The sequence below is a fragment of the Budorcas taxicolor genome, chromosome 14 (genome assembly GCF_023091745.1).
Source record: "Budorcas taxicolor isolate Tak-1 chromosome 14, Takin1.1, whole genome shotgun sequence".
NCBI lineage: Eukaryota > Metazoa > Chordata > Mammalia > Artiodactyla > Bovidae > Budorcas > Budorcas taxicolor.
Window position 1 is genome coordinate 77,970,165 of NC_068923.1, and position 23,205 is coordinate 77,993,369.

The 23,205-nt window shown below is 36.3% G+C and overlaps 1 protein-coding gene across 1 annotated transcript in view; it reads right to left on the reverse strand.

The window, feature by feature from the left end:
* The window catches only part of VPS13B (vacuolar protein sorting 13 homolog B), a 775,227-nt gene that overhangs the window by 441,648 nt on the left and 310,374 nt on the right, over nt 1-23,205 (reverse strand). Inside the window, exon 20 of the mRNA XM_052651420.1 lies at nt 18,802-18,949. Coding sequence (XP_052507380.1) covers nt 18,802-18,949 — 148 coding nt within the window. The remainder of the gene's footprint in view (nt 1-18,801; nt 18,950-23,205) is intronic.

Below are 23,205 nucleotides of genomic sequence, written 5' to 3' on the forward strand. Positions count from 1 at the left end.
AGAATATTCAGTTCAGTTCAGTCACTCAGTCGTGTCCAACTCTTTGCGACCCCATGACTCGCAGCATGCCAAGCCTCCCTGTCCCTCACCATCTCCCGGAGTTCACTCACACTCACGTCCATTGAGTCTGTGATGCCATCCAGCCATCTCATCCTCGGTCGTCCCCTTCTCCTGCCCCTAATCCCACCCAGCATCAGAGTCTTTTCCAATGAGTCAGCTCTTCGCACGAGGTGGCCAAAGTACTGGAGCTTCAGCTTCAGCATCATTCCTTGCAAAGAAATCCCAGGGTCGATCTCCTTCAGAATGGACTGGTTGGATCTCCTTGCAGTCCAAGGGACTCTTGAGAGTCTTCTCCAACACCACAGTTCAAAAGCATCAATTCTTCGGTGCTCAGCTTTCTTCACAGTCCAACTCTCACATCCATACATGACCACAGGAAAAACCATAGCCTTGACTAGACGGACCTTAGTCGGCAAAGTAATGTCTCTGCTTTTGAATATGCTATCTAGGTTGGTCATAACTTTTCTTCCAAGGAGTAAGCGTCTGTTAATTTCATGGCTGCAATCTGTAGAAAATTCTGAAAGCGATGGGAATCCCAGACCACCTGACCTGCCTCTTGAGAAATCTGTATGCAGGTCAGGAAGCAACAGTTAGAACTGGACATGGAACAACAGACTGGTTCCAAATAGGAAAAGGAGTACGTCAAGGCTGTATATTGTCACCCTGCTTAGTTAATTTCTATGCAGGGTACATCATGAGAAACGCTGGACTGGAAGAAACACAAGCTGGAATCAAGATTGCCGGGAGAAATATCAATAACCTCAGATATGCAGATGACACCACCCTTATGGCAGAAAGCAAAGAGGAACTAAAAAGCCTCTTGATGAAAGTGAAAGAGGAGAGCAAAAAAGTTGGCTTAAAGCTCAACATTCAGAAAACGAAGATCATGGCATCTGGTCCCATCACTTCATGGGAAATAGACGGGGAAACAGTAGAAACAGTGTCAGAGAATATTAGTGTTGTATAAATAATGTTATTACAATTTGAAAATAAAACCATCTAATAAATGTTAATATTATCAAGTAGACTGGACATCATTACCTGACTGTTGAGTGATATTTCAAGTCACTACACACCAAAAGCTGTATTTGCTGATATTATGATTTAAGCAGTTATACAAGGTGTTGAAATCTCTATGTGGCTTAAAAGTGTTTTCCAAAAAGCTATATAAAATATAATCAGTTTAAAAATCTCTTCAAGTAGAATGATCAGGCTATTAGAAGTGTAAAAGCTCCTATTTTAGATACACTAATTTTCAATCCATCATATTATCTAAAAGACAACAGAATAGGAAGACAAGCTTGTATTTTCAAAAGATAATTTTTTCTGTAATTATGTACATTTTACAGGTAGCACAGGCATACTCTATAATACTGCCAATTTTGAACCATACTTTATTTAACCAAAATGTCTGTAACATCTACTACATGCTGGGGACTAATCTAACATCAGAAGTTAATAATAAGTACATCTAAAGTCAAGAATACTACTCATGTTAAATGTTGCATTGTGTAATAAGAAGTTCATTAAATTACTTTAAATATAGAGAATAATAATTAAAAATTAACTGATATGAGACAAAATACAGAAGATATAGAAAAAACTTGAAGATTACCAGATCTGAAACAAAGTGACTTTCCTTTTTTATTCACAATGTTTTAGTTCTACCTTAAACATCATTTCCTGAGAAACAGTCACTGAATTCCCCAAATTAGATTTGGCCCTTCCTCTATAATCTCATAGAATTCTGACATAATTCTGTATAATATATTTAATTCTTCATGGTATAATGCAAAAGTTTCAGTATTTGTTTCTCCAAAGGAAGCAGAAGAGCACAGTAATACTGTACAGCAATAAATGCAGTGGTGAATAGTTGGACTTCAAAGATATATTCTGCCTGCCCCTCCCCACTATTCTTACTCTTTCAAAGCAAAAGCCTGAAACTCCAAGCCACAGAAGTAAATGTCTATATTTTTTGCCTCTGTAGGTCAGTCAATGATTTACATCAGAACATCCTTTTACCTTCTCATGGCTGAACTGGAACCTGGTAACAATGTATGTCCAAAACCTCTGTTCTTATTTTGAGGATTTAAGTAATGGTATCAATGGTTAAATGGTAACTCTGAGTATCCTATAGTATGTCTAGAACAATGGCACCAAATAATGACATTTGATAGCAAATGGTTTATGTTCCTGAAGTTCAAGATTCTCATCATAACAAGGTTACTTAATGATACTAAGGAATCAAAAAACATTTGTTCAATGACAGTAGAATTCAGCTCTCAGAGTAAGTGTTTCTCAGAATTAAGCCATTTCTGTTCCAAGTTTCTATCATCTGTTGCATAGGAGTCTTAGAGAGGTGCTGTAACAAAAGTTGGCCAACTTTGGTTTTTGGTCGACAAGGAAGGAGGACTTCTAATGGGAAATTAAGAAAAAAAAATTCCTATAGCAATTTTTCCTTTAAACATTAAGACTTCTAACCACCAATTTCTATAATTATGTACTTTATTCAGTAAAATGCAATTCAGTTTTCGTAGTGCTAAAACCAAGACAGTATTAATTTCACTGCAAGGACAATCCATGTTTCCTATATTCATTTCATGTAGCACCATGAAATAATAAGAATGCCTTGCTCAGTAAGCATTAGTTGAAATCAATCATTAATATTTTAAAAAGAGGAAAAAATCATATGTGCATCTTCTTTAAATAAATCTTTCCCTAGTAGTGTATTGACATTGTTTTTAAAACATACTTTCGTGTAAGGTACATATTTATGATTTATAGTTTCATTTTATTTACAGTTTTCAATAATCACCAAGAAAAAAACTGTATCAATCTTTAGTTTCTCCTGTATGTTACTGGGAAATCAAGTTGTTCAGTCATGTATTTACTCTTAATTTTACTGGCCCAAGTCCTTAAAATGGCTCATAAATTCCTACAGGATCAGGATCCCTACTGTCCTTTTGACTTCCCCTTCAATCCTGGTTCCCGGGACTTTCTGCTTCAGTCAGACTGTCCTCCTTACTATTTCTTGAAGGCAAGACTACTGGAAAAAAATGATGGATTGAAGAACACAGCAGAAGAGGAATCACACCACCTGTCTCTCAATCCCCCAATTCCTTACTCTGAAGGAGATCTCATAAGGATTTAGGGAATCACAACACAACAGAAATAAAGGCAGATTTGTGTATTTTCTTATATTGCTATTCTTCCATTCCATTGGTGTGGCTTAGAAAACAGTTGAAAATGCGATAGAGGAAAATGCTATCCCCTTCCAAGACTTATGAGCTATGGAAAGTTGCTTAGTTCAATTCAATAAGCATTACTGATTGCCTAGTTTTGCTAGGACCTTCAGAAACAAAGAAGCATAAAGATGGAGATCATGTCTTTGAGGAGCTTACACTGGAAAGACAGAAATGAATGAATAACAAACTTACTAAATGGGTAGGTAGCACAGACCTATTTTAGAAAATTTTATCATTATGTGGAGAAGGAGATGGCAACCCACTCCAGTATTCTTACTTGGAGAATTCCATGGACAGGAGCCTGGTGGGCTACAGTCCATGGGGTCACAGAGTCAGACATGACTTAGTGACTGAGCCTGCACCGCAAACGCATAGCTACAGAAAAGAAGTTGTTAACTCACTCATAATCCTAATAATGACTCTGATGTCACTGGAAAGAAATATACTTCTTGCCAAGGGTAAGAAAAATATAAGCTGCTACCTCTCCCAAATATTTGAGAAATATCCCTGGGGAATGTGGGAGCAAACTTGAAAAGTTGCAGGATCTCAGTTTAAATCAATAAAGGATGGAAGATAAATAACGCTAAGGAATGTGATTACTATGTCCCTAAATAAAAATAACTAAAGAAATAGAATTTATTCATTCATGAAGCAATTATTTACTTCATTTGCTCAATGCCAGAAATAGCTGTTAGATTCTGGGAATACAAATGTGAGTAAGTCAGATACAGTATGATAAGCATTATGAGGACAGAAAAGAGGTCCTAAGGTAGGGAAGCTTGGAAGAATGGCACAGACCTATTTTAGAAAGACGGAAAGGGAAAAGTTTCTTTATTGAGAGGATAACATTTAAATAAAAACTTAATAGTTATGAAAACAGCAATGGAAGCAATAGAAACAGAACATGCAAAAGAACCCAGGCAAGAAAAAGCATGCAGTGTTTGAAGAAGTGAAAGATGATCAATGTAACACAAAATGACAAAAGATGAAATGAAAGAAGCCTACAGAGAGAGGATCAGGTCAAACTCTTGTCAGCCTCGGTAAGGAGTTCGGATTCTACCTTAAGCGTGACAGGAAGTCACAAAAGCATTTCAAGTAGGGAATAAAATGATCCAATTTAGATTTTTAATAAGATGACTCTTGCTATCATCTAGACAACAGATGATAAAATAATCTGGAAATGACACTAGGGAGACTAATCAGGATACCCTTATATTATCCTATATAAGAATTATACAGTTCTGACTAGGAAGCAGCATACAAACAGACTGAAACAAAAACACTAAGAATAACTTGGAGGCAGAACAGATAGGGCAAAGAGATACTAAAGATGAGTCCTGGGTTTCAGCCTTGAGCAACATGGGCACTGGTGTTAAGGGGAGGTACAGAGTTGTACACATGTGATACAAGTTTGGCTTTAAGGACCTGCCTGTAAGATATCCAAACAGAGCTGTCCAGGGAACTGAACCTGAGACACCTTAAAAAAAAAAAAAGAAGGAAATAGAAGAAAACAAGCAATAAAGCAAGTTAGTTAAAACAAATGTAAAATAGAAAGATCATCAGTATGAAATAAATGTTATTATATAGACATAAATGGAAATATTGGGTTTTAAGTCAGCTTTAGAATGATTATGATCAAATAAACAAGAAAAAATAAAACTACACTGCAGTGTCAAAACCTAATAAATAAAATAAGCTTCACTTTGCTTGAAGTCTGTACCTTTCCTCTTAAAATGCAAACATAAAAGATGTGATCATATGTTTTATCTGAATTGCATTTTACCATACACATATACAGAACTTTCACATATCTTACGTAAGACTTAAAACTGTGAGATAGTTGGGTACACTTACTACCATATTATAAATGAATAAATTGCGGCTATCTGAGGTTAGCTTAACATGGGAGGGGAACTGGGTTAAAACCGTTTATTTCTGTCACTAACCTACTAGTTTTCCTACTATACCTTCATAATTATTGATCTATACTTCACAGTGATCATGGTTTTAGGCAACACTATTTGGCAATGGGGTTGCCTGGTGGCTCAGCTGGTAAAGAATCTGCCTGTAATGAAGAAGACCCCAGTTCAATTCCTGGGTTGGGAAGATATGCTAGAGAAGGGATAGGCTACCCACTCCAGTATTCATGGGCTTCCCTGGTGGCTCAGTTGGCAAAGAATCCACCTGCAATGTGAAAGACATAGGATAGATTCCTGGGTTGAGTAGAATCCCTGGAGAAGGGAAAGGCTACCCACTCCAGTATTCTGGCCCAGAGAATTCCATGGACTGTACAGTCCATGGGGTCACAAAGAGTTGGACATGACCAAACGACATTCACTCACTCACTGTTTGGCAATATAAAATTAAATAACCTAAAGAAAAAGTGACCTTTACATAGTAATGTTATTTTAAAATTTCTGGAGTTTGGATAATATATAAACCTTTAAGCAACTTGCCATAAGAACTGCAATGATGCCTGAAACTTTTCATTAAAATACAAACTACATTTGATACTATCACTCCTGAAAGCCCCTTGGGAAATAATGGCTTTTGGATTCTGCAAGTCAGCGTGACATGGCATGCAAAATTGCATCTCATGCCGAGCCAACCAGGAAAATATATGTCATCACTATGTGACATTCAGAATTTCATCTGGAAACTATAATCTTGTTCTGACTGCAAAAGAAGGGAAAAAAGACTGCATACAAAACAATTCGGTTGAATTTTTGCTGAATTCTTGCCAGTTTTTATAAAATATTAGAATAACTCATTTCCAAAGAAGACCATACATTTGAAAACCTTTCCAGGTACTTAATATCACCATATATTCTCAAAAAACTTCAAAATTAACTGACAAATTTTAAATTCTGTTATAATTCTAATTAATGAATCTGCTTAAAACTGTTTATAATGAAACAGTTTCAAAATTAATAAATTCTGCAAGGTAGAACTTTATTTTCAAAACTATATATAACAGAACACCTCCTAATTCCTTTTCCCCACATGAATAAACTATAGGTTGAGAAACAAAACAAATGAACACCTGCTATAAAGTTTGCAATCTTATGCATCCCATGTCTTGGTCTTCTAAATTATTTTTCACCCTGCCCTCCATTCACGCATGCAATACCTTCAAAATTCACTTATGTTATTCCTATCAAAACAGAAATGCATAAGTGTGATTTAGTCTATATGTTATGCAATCAACATTTTGTGTTTTAAAACTGCTGTGATTAAGCATAAAATGAAAAATTAGTAGACGTGAATTGAGATAGATAATTGCCTTTCAAAAATTATCCCCAGGAGCCATGTTTCTGCTATCCCTACATTTTCTGGTATCCGTATCTCACACCCTTGAACACAGAGGTTGGACACTTGACCCAAGCTGGGCTGCCACTGGCCAAGTCATAATGACTAACCTCCTTGACCACAGTGATTGTCCAAGATGTGTGCACATGAGCCAAGAAAGCCCAAAGAAAACTGCTTCCAATATTTTTTCAACAGGTACTGGACCATATCATTGTCTCCTTGATCAGAGTTAAGCATTTGAGTCCAGAGGTACCACAGCCATGCTAGGTCAAATACACACACATTCACATAATAAGAGAGAGATAAACCAAAATGAAAACACAAGAATCCTCACAGAGTGGAATCAGATTCAAAGTCATTCCAAAGACAAGATCTGTATTGTATTTGTCTTTCTTACCATTTTGGTTATCAGAATCAATCAATTTCCCCCCTCCCCTTTTCTTTTAACTTAAAATTATCTGAATACAGTTTTCCTCTCTTGCTATCAGAGAGTCCTTCCTAATTCAGAAATGTAAATTCCTTCTCCAGTAAGGCAATCTCCTATTAGTTAGGAGAAAATGAGGCAATGTTAGTAGTGGTACCTGCACAGACCTTGTAGTAACACTGCATAGCCTACATAGGCTGCAAAGTGCTACAACATGATTTAAACATACCACTGGGCTTACTTCCTCAAGAACTACTCACCTTCATGCCCAGCCTAGCTTATCTGGCTCTCGCTCCTTCCATTTCCACATTTACTGGTCATTATACCAATGACTTTCTGCCTAAACTGCATGTTTGTGGAGATGTTATTGACTTTTTATTCCTTTAATCATTTCTCCATCCAGAATTCTTGAACTACATTACCCAATACTTTGTTCAGTTTAACTTGGCTCCTTGGGACCCTCCCACCTGGACCACATATGACAGACTCTCTCTGTTTGTGTTTTGGATCCCAATACAGCAGTGTCCCCAAATGTGATGCATAAAACTACAAGACCATCTACTGAGCTACAGGGATACATATGAGAATAGTCACTCATACTTACTTTTACTCAAAAATAAGGACATACAGTTAATATTTAGTAAAGCAGAAAAGCACTGTGTATCTTTCCCATGACAGAAGAAAGCACGTAACACTACATTAAATATACTGAAGGAAGAGAAGACACTCAGTAACGGAAGGAACTGGCACTCTTCTGTTTCAGTTAACTGATGCATATTATAATTTACGTATACACATTTAATCAAATTGACAAATTTTATTATCTACATTTAGGGAAAATAAATTATCTACTTTATATAAATTATAATTAATAATTAATAAATTATAAATAATCTAAATATTAAAAATATAATAATTATAAATTATTCCTCAATTTTAAAAGATTCCTGTAAAACACAAAGGGCCAAACATATGAGTTAAAGATACCACGAACAAAAACATTAACAAATAAAGATGCCACTAACTTATTTAAAAGAATAAGGCAATATCTTTCCACTAATTTAGAAGAATATCTTATTTATACAAGCAAGACAGAAATGTACTAAACCTTTTCAAAATGGATGAGAATGAAAAATAAGTGTCCTGTGTGCATCATTAAAGACATTCCCAGGCTCAGGTCAACGAATCTCTCAGTGAGGGAGATTTTCAGTTATGTCAGCCACTACTGAAATAAACTGAATTAAGAATTAAATCTTTAAGTTGTTATTACAATGAAGTATTAACTATTTTTTCAATGAAGCACAGTATTACTCTCACTACAATATTATTGATGTATTACTAAAATTCTATCAAAATAATAAGATTCAAATGTTAAAATTAAAATTATCTTACATGCTCTATATTAATATAGTGTTAAACATATTTAATGCATGACTCATAAATGACTCGTGAATGCTTACCTGAGATTTTTTACTCATAGAAAAGTACTAAGAAAAAAGTTTGAAGGCTAATACTCTAAAGATAAACTATTTCAAATAGTTTCTGTTCTCTGTACTTAAAGTTTTAACTCATTCTCTTACTACTGTAATCAAAATGTGAGCCTGTATCAGTTGTGTTCAAGGAAACTAAAAATAGTAGTTTTGTTAGTTTTTTCTACTTTATCCTGTTTCGTCCTACACTTGGTTTAGGACATTTAAAAGGCAAAGGAGTAAGGTAGTGAGGACAATAATTAGTGAGTTAGTGAATAAACTAACTCCAATACGATGGAGAATGTAAAAGTACCTTCTCAATATTTAAATGATTTACCATCTATCTTCTCTGGAACGTAGCACTGAAATGTATACAATGCCGTGTATAAAACAGGTATCTAGTGGGAAGTTCCTGTGTAACACAGGGAGCTCAACCAGGTCCTCGGTGGTCTCACCCTAGAGGGGTGAGATGGGCGTGGAGGGTGGAAGGGAAGCTCAAGGGTGGGGGATCTATGTATATTTATGGCTGATTCACACTGTTGTATAGCAGAAACTAATACAGTATTGTAAAGGAATTATCCTCCATTTAAAAAGAAATTTTTAAAAAGCTATCTCCTCTGACAAAATTCAGTGAAGTCTATATTCTACTTTCAAAGTAAAAATGAGAGTTAAACTTGGACATATTAAAAGAAAACATACATCAATTTCCTCTTACTGTCTCAGAAAAATTAAAAAAAAAAAAAGGCCAAGGAGGTAAGGAAACAAGTATTTTTTTAAATTAAATATGAAATAACGACTGGTCTAATTCTTGAAAACTGAGGCTTCAAGAAGAAAAGGCATTATGAGCATGCTATACAAACCGTAGTATATTTACATATAAAAATTAATAAACCTAGTTTGTTTAACAAACTTAACACATTCTTGAAATGAATCAGCAAACATTAGAAGCATTCTTCTGGACACATAGGACACACTAAAAAATGTATAAATTACATTTTTTAACAGAGCCTATGATTTACTTGAGGACTCCTCATATGAACACTAGCAGTGCCAGAAATTCAGGTATGCAGTCGTGCCAAGTGAGTAGTGCAATTATCAGACATGTCCATAAAAGATCATCATCAAGTGATCCAGGGATGTTCATGAAACATAAAAATTAAACGTTAAAAAACTAGTCTATAGTTAGAGCCATCTGGATGATGGCTAAAATATCATATGATCATCTGGCAACTATTGGAATCCTTTAGCAAAGTAAGCTTACAAATTGTCTCATTATAAATTACTGCCCAGAATAGCACAGAATAGTTTATTATCCAAGGTAGCACAGAAACAATGTATAAGTTAATGTGAATATTAAGTAGAATTTTTAAATCTATAGACTGATAATAGTTTTTCCCACAAGTTTTAGGTTTACAAATAAATTCTCTTACAAAGTAAAAAAGGGAAAAGAACACTTTAATAAATCTATATTTCATTAAGTTCTCTGATTACTTTCTGAATAATATTTTTAATTTCTTTTATTTTAAACATACTTCATTAGATAAACTTCATTTTATTTTAAACCTTTCTTTATTCTATAAGGGGAAAATTTTTGAGATCTACATTTTACCCCGAGACAATAAAATCAATTACACATTATACATTAGTGTGTACTCTCACGCTTTAATATTTTCCTATGAAACTAAATAATTAATCACAAAAGAATGGAATTTTATGCTAAATTACATGATTAAAGTGAGCATCTTCTAATATACATAAATCCACAAAAATATATTTCTTGTACATGAATACTAATTCCACACTATAATTAGGAACATATCTGCTCAACATTTAAGCTTACTCATAGTAATGATGACTTAAGGAAACGGCAACCCACTCCAGTACTCTTGCCTAAAAAATCCCATGAACGGAGGAGCTTGGTGCAGGCTACTGTCCATGGGGTTGCAAAGTATCAGGCACGACTGAGTGACTTCACTTCACTTAAGCAGATTTAGATGAATAACTATATTGGTATGCCCCATTTTACTTACAATCAAAAATTATTACAAAATTAGAATCCAGAATATATCAGCACCTTCAGGAGCAACTAGTATTAGCAAAAATTAGAAATGTACCTCCTTAAAACCATCCTATAAGTTATACTGCCTTGGATAGAATGATTTTTTAGATGAAGGCATTTCAAGCTTAGAGTAAAGTGTTAAACTGATAAACTAATAAAAAATATTTGGCAAAGTGTAATATCACGTTTTATTTTCTTATAAGGAGCATATTACTTCCATGTGAAAACCAAGGAGCTTGCCTTAAAAAACTATATATTTACTAATCTCTTACATTCTCTGAAGCAATGCAAGGAAATCAGTACTTATCCTGCATCAATACTTATTTGCAGAGAGACTATTAACTAAACTGACATATAATGATAGATACTTTATCTTCTTACATTTTCCTCAAAGTGGCAATTCTGTTAAATCTTATACCTGCTTATAAGATCTTATATTCAACTTTGTCTGTAATCTCACTGTTTAAATTATAAACTTTACTGTAGCTCTAATTTTTCCTTCTTTCCCACTTCCCTCACTTTAACTATTGACATACCCAAGTTTCAGTACAGTCAAATTTCATGAAACAGTGGGATACAGAGGCTGTCTCTACATATTCAACTTCCATTCATTCGTTAAAAACTAAAGCTCCTCTGGCCAACAGACATTGGCCAATTAGTTTTTCACCTTCATTGTTCTTGGTAGTATTTAAGGAGTCAAACTAAAAGTCCTTCTATTATTTTAAAGTACTTACAGTACTTTAGACTTTAGAGGTACATAAACATGTAAGATGAAAATGGGTAGTATTTTTTAAAGAGCTATCATTTATGAAGGATACTGTTTTTTAAAGTTTTCATCTCCATTACAGACATCGGACAATTTCATCAAGAGTTCCAAATTAACATTCATAACGTTTCCAAAACATAGGATAGACAGATGTCATAACTTTGAATGGCTTCTTTGTTTTGAAGGATACACAGATTCTCTAGATTATTTCGAATTCTGTGATAATATCTTCATGTGAAACATGCTTTCACTCTGACTTGGCCTGCCCTACGTGCCTATGTCACTGCAATAGAGCTGTTCTGCTGTCAACACATTTCCAGCCATCAAGTACGTGTTCCCCCTGCAGCCAACTACTTAAGTCAGTTTCACTGAGACTGGAAGAGGATGTGTGCTTCTTGATAAATAATTAAAAAGCAAAATCAAACCCGGTGCAGTATCACCAAACCTTGGTGTTCACATGCCGGAACTGCTACATAATGTGTGTGCTGTGTGTGTGCTAAGTCGCTTCAGTCGTGTCTGACTCTTTGTGACCAAATGGACTGTCTGCCAGGCGCCTGTGTCCATGGGATTCCCCAGGCAAGGATACAGGAGAGGGTTGTCATTTTCTTCTCCAGGGGATCTTCCTGACCCAAGAATCGAACCCACATTTCTTACGTCTCCTGCATTGGCAGGTGGGTTCTTTACCACTAGCGCTACCTGGAGAGCACTCATAACTTGGGGATGAACTTAAGACCAACTTTGGACCTTAGGTTGCAAATACAAAAACAAAAAGATTATTTTAATAAGAATTCAGGCATAAATTCACAGACAGAGCTACTTGTAAAATTCAGTTAAATAATTAAAATGTGCATTTCACAACACTGTGAATACACATTCTCCTCAACATATGATGGGGTTATGTCTTGATAAACCAATCATAAAGTGAAAATGTCTTACGTTGAAAATGCATTTAATATACCTAACTTACTGAACTTCAGAGCTTAGCCTGCTGCTGCTGCTGCTTAGTCACTTCAGTCGTGTCCGACTCTGTGCGACCCCACAGACAGCAGCCTACCAGGCTCCCCTGTCCCTGGGATTCTCCAGGCAAGAACACTGGAGTGGGTTGCCATTTCCTTCTCAAATGCATGAAAATGAAAAGTGAAAGTGAAGTCACTCAGTCATGCCCAACTCTTAGCAACCCCATGGACTGCAGCCCACCAGGCTCCTCCATCCATGGGATTTTCCAGGCAAAAGTACTGGAGTGGGGTGCCATTGCCTTCTCCGAGAGCTTAGCCTAGCCTATCTTAAATGTGCCCCAAAGACTTCTATTAGCCTACAGTTAGGAAAAATTATCTAACACAGAGCCTATTTGATTCTAAACTGTTGAATATCTCATGTAACTTATTAAACAGTGTACTGAGAGTAAAAACCAAAATAGTTGTATGGCTGTGAGTCTATTGTTCTTTCCTCTGGCAGTTACAGGGCTGACTAAAAGGTGTGGCTCACTACCCCTGCCCAGCATTACCAGAGAACTCTACCTCATATTGCTAGTCTCAAAAAAGATCAAAATTCAGGTTCAAAGTACAGCTTCTACAGAATGCATATGGCTTTCACAGTATCATAAAGTCGAAAAACCTTAAGTCAAAAACTATTATGAGTAGAGTACCATCTCTGTACTTAACACAACTGAACTGGACACTTAAAAAGGTTAAAATTAAGATGGTAAAAGGAAAACAAAAATAATAAGGAAAAAGGTTTGTAAAACCATATGAAAAACTTAACAAATTCATTATAGCTTATGATACAATGTAAATAATAATTAAAATAGTGGTAACTACAAATAGCTCTGAAAAGAAGAGAGATGAAAAGCAAAGGAGAAAAGGAAAGCTATAAGCATCTGAATGCAGAGTTCCAAAGAATAGCAAGAAGAGATAAGAAAGCCTTCTTCAGCGATCAATGCAAAGAAATAGAGGAAAACAACAGAATGGGAAAGACTAGAGATCTCTTCAAGAAAATTAGAGATACCAAGGGAACACTTCATGCAAAGATGGGCTCAATAAAGGACAGAAATGGTATGCACCTAACAGAAGCAGAAGATATTAAGAAGAAATAACAAGAATACACAGAAGAACTGTACAAAAAAGATCTTCATGACCCAGATAATCACAATGGTGTGACCACTCATCTAGAGCCAGACATCCTGTAATGTAAAGTCAAGTGGGCCTTAGAAAGCATCACTACGAACAAAGCTAGTGGAGGTGATAGCATTCCAGTTGGGCTGTTTCAAGTCCTGAAAGATGATGCTGTGAAAGTGCTGCACTCAATATGCCAGCAAATTTGGAAAACTCAGCAGTGGCCACAGGACTGGAAAAGGTCAGTTTTCATTCCAATCCCAAAGAAAGGCAATGCAAAAGAATGCTCAAACTACCGCACAATTGCACTCATCTCACATGCTAGTAAAGTAATGCTCAAAATTCTCCAAGCCAGGCTTCAGCAATACGTGAACCGTGAACTCCCTGATGTTCAAGCTGGTTTTAGAAAAGGCAGAGGAAGCAGAGATCAAATTGCCAACATCCGCTGGATCATGGAAAAAGCAAGAGAGTTCCAGAAAAACATCTATTTCTGCTTTATTGACTATGCCAAAGCCTTTGATTGTGTGGATCACAATAAACTGTGGAAAATTCTGGAAGAGATGGGAATACCAGACCACCTGACCTGCCTCTTGAGAAATCTGTATGCAGGTCAGGAAGCAACAGTTAGAACTGCACATGGAACAACAGACTGGTTCCAAATAGGAAAAGGAGTACGTCAAGGCTGTATATGGTCACCCTGCTTATTTAACTTATATGCAAAGTACATCATGAGAAACGCTGGTTGGAAGAAACACAAGCTGGAATCAAGATTGCCAGGAGAAATATCAATCACCTCAGATATGCAGATGATACCACCCTTATGGCAGAAAGTGAAGAGGAGCTAAAAAGCCTCTTGATGAAAGTGAAAGAGGAGAGCGAAAAAGTTGGCTTAAAGCTCAACATTCAGAAAATGAAGATCATGGCATCTGGTCCCATCACTTCATGGGAAATAGGTGGGGAAACAGCGTCAGACTTTATTTTGGGGGGCTCCAAAATCACTGCAGATGGTGACTGCAGCTATGAAATTAAAAGACGCTTAGTCCTTGGAAGAAAAGTTATGGCCAACCTAGATAGCATATTCAAAAGCAGAGACATTACTTTGCCAACTAAGGTCCGTCTAGTCAAGGCTATGGTTTTTCCAGTGGTCATGTATAGATGTGACAGTTGGACTGTGAAGAAGGCTGAACGACGAAGAATTGATGCTTTTGAACTGTGCTGTTGGAGAAGACTTGGAGAGTCCCTTGGACTGCAAGTGGAACCAACTGGTCCATCCTAAAGGAGATCAGTCCTAGGTGTTCATTGGAAGGACTGATGCTAAAGCTGAAACTCCAGTACTTTGGCCACCTCATGCAAAGAGTTGACTCAATGGAAAAGACTCTGATGCTGGGAGGGATTGCGGGCAGGAGGAGAAGGGGACGACAGAGGATGAGGTGGCTGGATGGCATCACCGACTCAATGGACGTGAGTTTGGTTGAACTCAGGGAGTTGGTGATGGACAGGGAGGACATTTAAAGGACTCAATTTTTAAATTAAAAGCAATATAGGAATTGTCTACTCTAATTAAAAATAAAATAGAAAATTATTATTATTTTTATTTTGTATTGGGATATAGCCAGTTTAAAACGTTGTGATAGTTTCAGGTGAACAGCAAAGGGACTCAGCCATATATAAACATGTATCCAATCTCCACCACACTCCCCCATCCAGGCTGCTACATAACATTGAGCACAGTGCCATGTGCTATATCCTAGGGCCTTGTTGGTTATCCATTTTACATAGCAGTGTGCATGGGTTCATTCTAAACTCTGTAAATATCCCTTCCCCCAACCCTCCCCGCAGCAAACGTAAGTTCATTCTCTAAGTCTATGAGTCTCTTTCTAGAAAACAGAAAATTTTGAGACATAATTCTAAGCAAAGAAAATGATTAATACTGAGCACTCAACAACGAAGAGAATATCAACAAGGTTTCCTGAGAACTGATAATGGTGGGCATCCAAAGAGCACAATACATTGGTCATAAACTAGAAAGGTTACATCCACGGCTTTTTACCATGTATACATGCCAACAGTCCATAAACAAGGCAAGAACAGGCATTAGTTTGATAACTGCTAATTGTACGGCTTCCCAGGTGGCATAGTGGTAAAGAATCTGCCTGCCAATGCAGGAGATGTTGGGTTTGATCCCTGGGTCAGGAAGATTACCTGCAGTAAGAACTGGCAACCCACTCTAGTATTCCTGCCTAGAAAAAATTTCATGGGCAGAGAAAGTTAGTGGTCTACAGTCCATGAAGTTGGAGAGTCAGATATGACTAAACACACATATGCACACACACAATTTTTATGCTAGCTTGAGTAGCTGGAAAAACAGACATCATTAACTATAATGAGAATATCTACAGGATATGGAAATTAAGGGTTCCAGAGATGAGGGAACACTAAAGAAAGGAAATGCAAATATCCATATCCACAACTCAAATGCAAAGAACCACAACTCAAATCCAAAAGTTCACATTTATAATTTGAAATAAAGAATACTGTATTTGCCTGATCACATGGTAGTTTTATTGTTAGCCTTTTAAGGACCCTCCATACTGTTCTCCATAGTGGTTGCAACAATTTTCATTCCTACCAACAGGGTAGGAGGGATCCCTTTTCTCCACACCATCCTCAGCATGTACTGTTTTGTAGACTTTTTCAAGGTGGCCAATCTGACCAGTGTGAGGTAATATCATATGATCCAGTAATCCCACTCTTTGGCATATATCCAGGGCATAATTCAAAAAGATAATGCACTCCAATGTTCACTGCAGCATATTTACAATAGCCAAGACATGAGAGCAATCTAAACGTCTACTGACAGAAAAAATGGATAACGAAGATGAATAATGAAAGAAGAAAGAAAGAAGAAAGCCATAAGAAAGAAGAAAACAATGCCATCTGCAGCAATGCAGGTGGACCCGGAGATCATCATCATTAGTGTTAAGTAAGACAGAGAAAGACAAATATTGTATGATATCACTTACATGTGGAATGGAACAGAATTTTTTTTAAATGAGATAAATGGATTTATTTATAAAACAGAAATAGACTCACATTTTGAAAACAAGTTTATGCCTCCACAAAGGGGCAATGTGTGGGAAAAGGATAAACGAGGAGTTTGGGATTAACACACATACACTACTACATATACAACAGACACCCACAAGGACCTACTATATATAGCACACGGAATTGTAATCAATATTCTGTAAATAACCTGTATGGTAAAAGAGTCTGAAAAAGAATGATTATGTGTATATGTATAATTGAATCACTATTTGGTACATCTGAAACTAACACTGTAAATCAGTTATGCTTCAATAAAAATTTAAAAATAAATGCATTTTTTTTAAAGAATAACGTGATGTTTATGTTTTCAGATTCTAAAGAGTAATAATTACTGATGAGAGATTATGTTCAAGGTTTTTCTTAAAATATTAATTTCTTGTAATTAAATGGGAAAGTGTAAGAAAGGAAAAATGGGGCTTCCCAGGTGGCGCCAGTGGTAAAAGAACATGCCTGCCAATGCAGAGGACTTCAGAGACACAGGTTCAATCCCTGGGTTGGGAAAGATCCCCTGGAGAAGGGCATAGCAACCCACTCCAGCAATCTTGCCTGGAGAATCCCATGGACAGAGAAGCCTGGTGGGCTACAGTCCATAGGATGGCAAAGAGTCAGACACAACTGAAGCAACTCAGCACCCACAAGAGAGCAAAATAAACCTCAGCAAAATATCATTCATGAATTGATAGACAACTGATGAAATGTGAATTTACCTATAAAATTTCTCCATGCATAGTAAATATTTTCTATATAGTTCTATGTCATACAATTTCATTTAAAGAAGTATTTTCTATCATCTTTACTCATCCTTAACAATTACTTTAATTATTATGTGGTTTAAAGAACTGGACTAAATATAGTAAAGCAGGAGGTTAATGTGCATATAAAATTAAACTTATCAATTGATACTTAATGAACATTTACTAAGAGCTGATATTTATAAACCATTATGTAAATTACCAGATCAAGCAATTTAAAGTATAAAACTTAGCATGCTATCTAAAGGAAATGTCTAATTTTATATTAAAAAATCAATTCAAGTTACAGACCATCTTCCTATGATACAAAAAATAAGCATAGTCATTTTTTTATCAAATGGTAAAAAAAGTCTCAACGGAGCAAAAGGCCTGTGAATACTGATAGGTGGAAGTCGAATGATTCCATAAAACAAACATAACATAATATTTTAAGAAACAGAACACAAAATAATAGATATGAATAAAACTCCACAAAAATGTATGTTACTACTTTTACCATTGTTGTTTTTAAATATGGTAAGGAAACTAACTTTTCCTGTAAACAAACACTAGCATGAACCTTCCTGTGTATTTAAACATATTTTAAATTCCTCAAGGGCATCAATCATGTCTTATTAATATTTCTACCCACAAAATTACTTACAACAGAGTCTGGCCCATTATAAATACTCAATAAGTGTTTTTTGATTATTGAAAATATAAAATATTTTTTTATATGGTTGGGGATATATGCGTTATATGGAATAAAGCTGAATATCTAAGGGATAATATTAGAAACGTAAAACACTACTTGAAATCACCAAGTGGGTTTTTTAAATTACATAAAAGGAAATAAAAGATAATGTTTTATGGAAGAATATTTAAGCTTTATATTTGCACAGCTCATATAGCTAACGAAGTAAGCAAAGGGGGAGGAAAGAGGATTGAGATGTAGGGTGGACTGCAAGGATTCACTTTAAGAAGAAACATACTACTGGGAGATGATTCTCCAAGGGTCTCTTGTTTTTGCCTGTCTTACAAGTAGAGGCAGAGAGTACCTTTGTTTCCAGTGGTATTTTCAAGGATATCTGTACAGTGTACAGCCTCAGAAAACAAACATGTTGTCTTTCATCTGAGCAAACAGCAGATTTGCTTACAGTCTTGCAAGACGCATATGGAGCCTTCCTCCCCCAGAGAAAATGGAGGCATAGCTTTTACCCATTTAAAGCTTGAGGTTTCTCTCCTGTAACATAATCCACTATATACAGGTATCTCTTAGCCCTCTTTGTGCCACCCTGTGGGAATAAGGCTTAGGGCAGGGACACACACACACACACACGCACGCACACACACGCGCGCTAATACTTTGGTAAAACTGCTAATGCTATAGATAATAAAGTCTTTTATCTCTGTTCCAGGAGTCTTGTGTCTTGGTCAGCTTCATGAACATGTGGCCTGGATAACTCCTTAGCTAGGAGGGAAGGTGAAATCACAGATCCTTTAGAGTTTTGACACATACCTGTTACGGTTTTTGTTTTTACAGGGCTGCTGGCATATTCAGATGCCTGATATGACTGTTGCTTTGCCAAGGGTGCACTTCCAACAGACACCTCATCCTCTTTCCTTCTGCTAACTGGCATAACAAGAGGAACTGCAATTACAGGCTGCTGGAGAGAGTCAAATGAAAAACTGAATTATTTACTATTTCTTAAGTATAAACATAGCATCACTGAAGAAACTCCTTCACATGTTGGGGTCAATGCTTTACTACTTAGTATTATTTTTTAAATTAATAACCATCCATAATCTCCACCTTCAGAGATAACCATTATTAGCTATTTCCCCTCTATGTCCACATATTCTGTTTTCAACTGAAGTATAATTGAGATACATCTTTATGTTACTTTATGTGCACAAGACAGTAGTTGATATTTCTGTACATTACAAAATGATCATCGTGATATGTCTAGTTATCCATCTGTCACCATACAAAGATACTGTGACATAACTGACTACATACTCCATGGTATATACATGGGGCTGTATTATTTTAAATCAATCAATCAATTACTCTTGCCCTCCCTTTTTATCACTGTTTCTCTCACATATACCCACAGGGACGCATAACAATTTCAATCTCAATCAGAATTCTGCTCAAAAACCAAGAGCACTTGGAAATAATTAAAATTTCATGTAAATTTTAGCAAGTAGTATAAAGATAACATGGCAGAAGCAAATTAAAACTAAAATTAACTTTGAAAATTATGATCACTAGAAAATGAAAAATTATCCTTATAAAATGATATTCAGGGAAATACTTCTATAAACTGATTATGTCCACTATTAATAAAGACAGTCCAACTTTGGGGAGAATTGCTAAAATTCTCTATCTTTTTTCTGACAAAGTGATATCCACAGCATATTTAGAAAGCACAGAAAAACATCTATAGTTAAAGAAAGCTGGAAAACATTATGATCTTATATTGAATGCCTGAGTGCTGATCTCGACAATAAAGCAGCTGTTTCATCTTTATTCACTGAAATAAAGTCTGATGTTACAGCTGATGACGCCCAATACAATCTTGTCAGATTTTTGGCAAAAAAAAAAAAAAAAAAGGTATTTTTAAGTTTGCTGTACGATCAAAGATCAATGTTGAACTGAGTGGAAAACAATCATCAAATGTTGGGTTTCAGCCACAAATTGAGAAGGAAATTGCAGTTGGGGAAACAACAGATGATAACTGTGATACAGCTGCATCAGATGATGAATCTGGAGGGGGCTGTTAGGCAGCAGTATGATCTAATGTTACACTCAACACTACAACATCCACACTTTTACAGATCCAACTTCAAGCCTCACCAACTTGATGCTTATTTAATATTGCTTAAATTATAAATTAATATTTCAATGAGAACATATGCACATTATATAACCATATGATATAATAGGAAAAAGCCAAATCATGTTACAAACTATTACTTTGATTAAAAGGACAAGACAACTGATAAACAGAAAATGAAAAAATTACATGCATTGTGGGAAACATCACAACACAGAATATCTACTTTCCTGTTAAGTATTTAGTGAAACTGATAATATTTATATAAATCTAAATAGGAGATAGTATTTAACACCTGGATAAGAAATAGTGAGTCTAATTTAAACTTATTCATCTACAATATAAGGGGGTGGAGATGTCTACTAGAAAATCGCTTTATGCTCTAACATTTAGTGATTTCATAATCCTTTGAATTTCCTTGCCATCATTTATAAGCATGGAATATGATGAAGCACTCTAAGAAGTTACAATCAAGTTTAGAATCAAAATTAATATATGAAAAAAATTATGTGCTATATAGTCTGATATTTAACTCATGCACAACAGTTGAAGATGAGACTAACGGAAGCTACGGTATTGTAAATACCAAACAACAACAAAATCTTTATGTTCGTGGTTCACACTCTGGGTGCAAGCTTCCCTGATGGCTCAGTGGTAAAGACTTTGCCCGCCAATGCCGGAGACAGGGGTTCGACAGATTACATATAGTGTATAAAATATGTAATATATAATATATATATGCAGGGTCAGTTCAGTTCAGTTCAGTTGTTCAGTCGTGTCCGACTCTTTGCAACCCCATGAATCGCAGCACGCCAGGCCTCCCTGTCCATCACCAACTCTTGGAGTTCACTAAGACTCACGTCCATCGAGTCAGTGATGCCATCCAGCCATCTCATCGTCTGTCGTCCCCTTCTCCTCCTGCCCCCAGTCCCTCCCAGCATCAGAGTCTTTTCCAATGAGTCAACTCTTCGCATGAAGTGGCCAAAGTACTGGAGTTTCAGCTTTAGCATCATTCCTTCCAAAGAAATCCCAGGGCTGATCTCCTTCAGAATGGACTGGTTGGATCTCCTTGCAGTCCAAGGGGCTCTCAAGAGTATTCTCCAACACTATATTTCAAAAGCATCAATTCTTCGGCACTCAGCCTTCTTCACAGTCCAACTCTCACATCCACATATGACCACTGGGAAAACCACAGCCTTGACTACACAGACCTTAGTCGGCAAAGTCATGTCTCTGCTTTTGAATATGCTATCTAGGTTGGCAATAACTTTTCTTCCAAGGAGTAAGCGTCTTTTAATTTCATGGCTGCAGTCACCACCTGCACTGATTTTGGAGCCCAAAAAACTAAACTCTGACACTGTTTCCACTGTTTCCCCATCTATTTCCCATGAAGTGATGGGACCAGATGACATGATCTTCGTTTTCTGAACGTTGAGCCAGCTTTTTCACTCTCTTCTTTCACTTTCATCAAGAGGCTTTTTAGTTCCTCTTTACTTTCTGCCATAAGGGTGGTATCATCTGCATATCTGAGGTGATTGATATTTCTCCCAGCAGTCTTGATTCCAGCTTGTGTTTCTTCCAGTCCAGCGTTTCTCATGATGTACTCTGCATATAAATTAAATAAGCAGGGTGACAATATACAGCCGTGACGTACTCCTTTTCCTATTTGGAACCAGTCTGTTGTTCCATGTGCAGTTCTAACTGTTGCTTCCTGACCTGCATACAGATTTCTCAAGAGGCAGGTCAGGTGGTCTGGTATTCCCATCTCTTCCAGAATTTTCCACAGTTTATTGTGATCCACACAGTCAAAGGCTTTGGCATAGTCAATAAAGCAGAAATAGATGTTTTTCTGGAACTCTCTTGCTTTTTCCATGATCCAGCGGATGTTGGCAATTTGATCTCCGGTTCCTCTGCCTTTTCTATCTGTTTTCATCAGCACTCTATAGTAGTGCTGATGAAAACAGATTGTATATCAATTCTGGAATCAAACTGGCAGTATAACAAAAGCATTAAAATATGCTAAACCACATGCCTGAAACTACTACATTTTAAAAAATATATTCTAAGTGAATAATTAAAGAAAAATGCAAATATAGAAATGTTTATCTCAATATTATTTGTATCTGTGAATGAGGACTGGATATTTGTAGTTTTAAATGAAATGCAATATTATTGAAATTAAAAAATATATATATATATTTATAATTGAGTGAAAGTCGCTCAGTTGTGTCCAACTCTTTGAGACCCCATGGACTGCGTGGGCTGCCAGGCTCTTTCATTCATGGAATTCTCCAGGCCAGAATACTGGAGTAGGTAGCTGTTCCCTTCTCCAGGGGAACTTCCCAACCCAAGGATCAAACCCAGGTATCAAAGAATTGCAGGCAAATTCTTTACCAACTGAGCCACCAGGGAATATTTAACTAAAATCTACTTATAAAACACAGTAATAAAAATACAATAAAAATCTTTAAAGGTGCTTGGTATCAATCAAACAAACATTAGTTTATTTAAGCTGCTAGAACAATACCTGGCAATCATGCATATCTATGGTGAACTGGAGATAATCACATCAGTTATAAGACAACCAATGAAAAATTTATAATACAATGAAATATTATTCAGACCTGAAAAAGAAGAGTCTTGGTATTTGTGACAACAGGGATGGACCCTGAGGCCATTTTGCTAAGTCAGATAAAGAAAGGCAAATAACCACATTTATATGTGGAATCTAAACAAAATAAAACAAGACAATACAAAAAAACCCCAAAACATGTAATTCATACATACAGAAAAGAGAAGGTGGTTGCAAGAGACATGGGAGTTGGGGAGAAGGGGGTATAATGAGTAAAGGCAGTCCAAAGTACTAACTTTCAGTTATAAAACATAATGAACAATATGAGGACTATAGTTAATGCATGTGTGTGTGTGTGTGCACGTGCACACACACTAGTGACTCATTCATGTCACCTCTTTGTAACCCCATGAACTACAGCTCACTAGGCTCCAATGTCCATGGAATTATCCAGAATTATCCCACTCAAGAATACTTGAGTGGGTTGCCACTTCCTTCTCCAGAGAGTTAA